The 4,771-nt window shown below is 43.5% G+C and overlaps 1 protein-coding gene across 1 annotated transcript in view; it reads right to left on the bottom strand.

The window, feature by feature from the left end:
• RTF1 (Rtf1, Paf1/RNA polymerase II complex component, homolog (S. cerevisiae)) overlaps positions 1-4,771 on the bottom strand; it is a 50,266-nt gene that overhangs the window by 18,000 nt on the left and 27,495 nt on the right. Inside the window, exons 4-5 of the mRNA XM_011956668.1 lie at positions 1,470-1,584; positions 81-192 (exon numbers count right to left, since the gene is read on the bottom strand). Coding sequence (XP_011812058.1) covers positions 81-192; positions 1,470-1,584 — 227 coding nt within the window. The remainder of the gene's footprint in view (positions 1-80; positions 193-1,469; positions 1,585-4,771) is intronic.

The following is a 4,771-nucleotide window of genomic DNA, read 5'->3' as shown; positions in this document are numbered from 1 at the left end:
AAGAGGGCAAAATAAAAACGGACACCAGGAAGTCAAATCATATAAAGACACAAAGTAGCCATTACCTTTCCTCCCCTTACCTGTTCTGTTCTTTCGTTTTTCTCGCTCTGCTTTTAGCTCCTCCATGGCTTGAGATTTCTTATCTAGTTTCTCATCCCGCTTGGAACGCCGTTCCTTGTTGTGGGATGTTACCTAGGAAGGGAAGGATATATAGGATGGCCCTTTTTACCAACGGCTGATAAGATTCTCTAAACCCACTTAACGCATTTAGTCCTCCAGCGTTATTCTATATGGGTTGCAGAAACTTAGAGCTTGTAGTGTAAGGGGAGAGAGCATCCTCTTGTGGACAAAGAGGATAGCGCAGTAAAATAAGCCCTGTCCAAAATGCCTAATAGCAAGTTCAAGAATTATCCGAATAAACTCTTTCTGGAAGAACACGCTAGAACACAGCTAATGTTGGGATTACAGGCATGAGCCACTACACTCAGCCCCACATTATCTTTTTTTTTGTTTTTCTGAGATGGAGTCTCATTTATCATTTTGATGATAAATACAGAGATTACTTTCCCAGCTATATTTATACCAAGTAAAGGATGACATACATCTAAGTAAACATCATAAGCATCTGGCTACCTAGGACAGATTGTTTACCAATTTTTCTTTGAGGGATGCTCACTCACTAGTGGGCTGCTTTTTCTTTAAACAGAGCCTCGCTCTTCTGCCCAGGCTGGAGTGCCATGGCACGATCTCAGCTCACTGCAACCTCTGCCTCTGAGGGTCAAGCAATTCTTGTGTCTCAGCCTCCCGAGTAGCTGGGATTAAAGGCATGAGCCACCGTGCCAGGCTAATTTTTGTATTTTTAGTAGAGATGGGATTTCACCATGTTGACCAGGCTGGTCTCAAACTCCTGGCCTTGAGTGATCTGTCCGCCTCGGCCTCCCAAAGTGCTGAGATTACAGATGTGAGTCACTGCAGCTAAGGGCTGCTTTTTAAATGCAGACTTCAGTGAAAGCTGGGCACAGTGGCATATGCCTGTAGTCTCAGCAACTCAGGAGGATTGCTTGAGACTAGGAGTTTGAGGCTACAGTGTGTTATGACCGTGCCAGTGAACAGCCACTGTACTCTAGCCTGGGCAACATAATGAGACCAGAGAAGGTAGGAGGAAGGGAAGGAGGATAGGAAGGAGGAAGGGAAGAAGAAAGGGAAGGAGGAAGAAAAGGGAAAGGGAAAAAGAAAGAAAAAAAGAAAAGGAAAAAAAAAAGGAAGCAAAAAGTGCTAAGGAGTTAATAGCACAGCTAGCTGATGGTGAAACACTGAGATATGTCCAGAGATTAATGAAACCATGCCACAAGTCTTGTACTAATAAGCTTAGGCTGATTAATATAAACCCACATTTTACACACACACACACACACACACTCAAAACAGAGGTTTATTCTTTGGACAATGAAGAACACTGAATCTCCTACCTGAGATTCTTGAATCTGTGTCAGTTTTTTCTTTTCTTGCTCCTCTTCTTGCTTTTTCTTCTTTTCTTTCTTTTCTTTCTTTTTGGCTGTTTTTAGTTTTTTCTTGATTTCAAATCTGGTTAAAAGATATTTGTTTGGTTTTTAACTAGCAATGAAATGTATGTAAAAATTGATTTCTATTAGATAGGAGAAAGGAACTAAGGGAAAGGAGCTAATAGATATTTTGGCTTTCCTGCAAGAAACTCTCATGTTACCTTTTAAGTACATTAAAAATATTTAATATGTTAATTACAACAAAATATAAAATATTTGATTGCATTAAGTTGGAATATGTTTAAAATGAGAGAATATGGGCCGGGCACAGTGGCTCACACCTGTAATCCCAGCACTTTGAGAGGCCAAGGCGGGCAGATCAGGAGATCAAGAGATCAAGACCATCCTGGCCAACATGGTGAAACCCCATCTCTACTAAAAATACAAAAATTAGCTGGGCATGGTGGTGCATGCCTGTAGTCCCAGCTACTTGGAAAGCTGAGGCAGGAGAATCGCTTTAACCCGGGAGGCAGAGGTTGCAGTCAGCCAAGATCTCACCACTGCACTTCAGCCTAGCGACAGAGCAAGAATCTGTTTCAAAAAAAAAAAAAGAGAGAGAGAGAGAACATATATAGGATATTGCTGTACTCATCTGCGCCACTCTAGCCTGGGCGACAGAGTGAGACTCCATCTCAAAAAAACAAACAAACAGGCCAGGCGTGGTGGCTCACACCTGTAATCCCAGCACTTTGGGAAATCAAGGCGGGCAGATCACGAGGTCAGGAGATTGAGACTATTCTGGTCAAAATGGTGAAACTCCATCCCTACTAAAAATACAAAAATTAGCCAGGCGTGATGGCACATGCCTGTAATCCCAGCTACTCAGGAGGCTGAGACAGGAGAATCGCTTGAACCCAGGAGGCGGAGGTTGCAGTGAGCCAAGATCGCGCCACTGCACTCTAGCCTGGACGACAGAGTGAGACTCCATCTCGAAAACAAACAACAAACAAACAACAACAAAAACCACACAATGACAGACCATTTCACAACCCACCAGGATGGCTATTATCACAAAAAGGAAGGCCAGGCACGGCGGCTCACACCTGTAATTCCAGTACTTTGGGAGGCCAAGGCAGGAGGATCACTTCAGTCCAGGAGTTGGAGACCAGCCTGGACAACATGGTGAGACCCTGTCTCTACAAAAATTTTAAAAATTGGCTGGACATGGTGGTACATGCTTGTAGTCCCAGCTACTTGGCAGGCTGAGGTGGGAGAACTGCTTGAGCCCAGGAAATTGAGGCTGCAGCAAGCCATGATCATACCACTGAACTCTAGCTAGCCTGGGCAACAGAGCGAAACCCTGTCTCAACAACAACAACAAAACAAGGAAATGACAAGTGTTAAAGTGTCAGTGAAGATGTGGAGAAACTAGAACACTTATTGCTGATGGAAATCTAAAATGGCGCAACGGCAGTTTCTCAAAAAGTCAGAGTTACCGTATGAGCCAGCAATTCTACGTTCCAGTATACACTCAAAAGATCTGAAAATAGGTACTCAAATTGTTGTATATAAATGTTCACAATAGCAAAACGGAGGAAACACCACAAATATTAATCAATAGATGGATGGATAAACAAAAGGTGGTATATACATACAATGGAATATTACTCAGACATAAAAAGGAGTGAAGTACTAATACATGCTAAATGGATAAACCTCAAAAACACACTAAGTGAAAGAAGTCAATCACAAAAGACTACATATTATGATTTCATTTATATAAAATATCTAGGTCGGGCATGGTGGCTAATGCCTGTAATCTAAACACTTCGGGAGGCCAAGGCAGCAGGATTGCTTGAGGCCAGGAGTTCAAGACCAGCCTGGACAACACAGTGAGACCTCGTCTTTAATAAAAGTTTTAAAAATTGGCCGGGTGGTGGCACACTCCTATAGTCCCAGCGACTTGGAGACTGAGGTGGGAGGATTGCTTGAACACAGGAGATCGAGGCTTCAGTTAACTATAATCACGCCACGGCACTCTAGCCTGGGTGACGGAATGAGACCCTACAACAATAATAAACATATCCAGAATAGGCAACTCTAGAGAGACAGAAAGGAGATTAGTGGTTGCCTAGGGCTGGGAGGCTTATGGGGAAATAGAGGAGTGATAAAATGCTCTAGAATTAATTGTGGTGGTGATTGCACAGCTCTGTGGACATATAAAAACCACTGAATTACACACTTTAAGTGGGCTATTTTAAACAAAGTTATTTTTTTAGAGTCAGTGATAGTTTACATTTACATAATGTTCTTATGTATGTCATCTCACTTGAGGTTTACAACAACCCCTGAGGAGGAAACTGAGGCCAGAAGAGAAAGTGATTTAACTCCGATCACCTCCCCAGCGAGTCTGACTTGAACCTAGACCTTCCGACTGCAATGTTGGTGCCCTTTCTACAACCAGGCTCCCTTTTATGCTTCCTGCCCCCATGAAGAATCTAACAACTGAAAATGACATCTCACTACTGGTGCTGCTGGCTAGAGAACAGGATGCTCATGGTGCTTACATAAAAAGACTATGAAGATTAAATGCGATCCATATAAAGACCTTTTAAAGTAAAAAAGATGCGGGAAATTCCAGAGTTTCCATATTGCACTGCCCTGAAGCTAAACAAATGAACTACAAAAATATCAATTTTCTATGATGGCTCTGAACCTTTGTCTTAATAATCAGCACACTAAACCATTCTTACAGTCACTAAAAAAAGTCACTGAAGCTGAGGGTGGTGATTCACACGTGTAACCTCAGCATTTTGGGAAGCTGAGGTGGACGAATTGCTTGAGGTCAGGAGTTCAAGACCAGCCTGGGCAACTTGGCAAAACCCCCTCTCTACAAAAAAAAAAAAAAAAATACAGAGCCAGGAGAGGTGACTTACGCCTGTAATCCCAGCACTTTGGAAAGCTGAGGTGGGTGGATCACCTGAGGTCAGGAATTCCAGACCAGTCTGGCCAATTGAAAAATTAGCCAGGCTGCTGGGCGGGGTGGCTCAGGCCTGTAATCCCAGCACTTTAGGAGGCCGAGGTGAGCGGATCACAAGGCCAGGAGATCGAGACCATCCTGGCTAACACAGTGAAACCTCATCTCTACTAAAAATACAAAAAATTAGCCAGGCGTGGTGGCTGGCCTCTGTAGACCCCACCACTAGGGAGGCTGAGGCAGGAGAATGGTATGAACCTGGGAGGTGGAGCTTGCAGTGAGCCGAGATCGC

Source organism: Colobus angolensis, unplaced genomic scaffold, assembly GCF_000951035.1.
Source record: "Colobus angolensis palliatus isolate OR3802 unplaced genomic scaffold, Cang.pa_1.0 Scaffold420, whole genome shotgun sequence".
Taxonomy (NCBI): domain Eukaryota; kingdom Metazoa; phylum Chordata; class Mammalia; order Primates; family Cercopithecidae; genus Colobus; species Colobus angolensis.
This window is presented reverse-complemented; position numbering and strand designations above follow the sequence as displayed.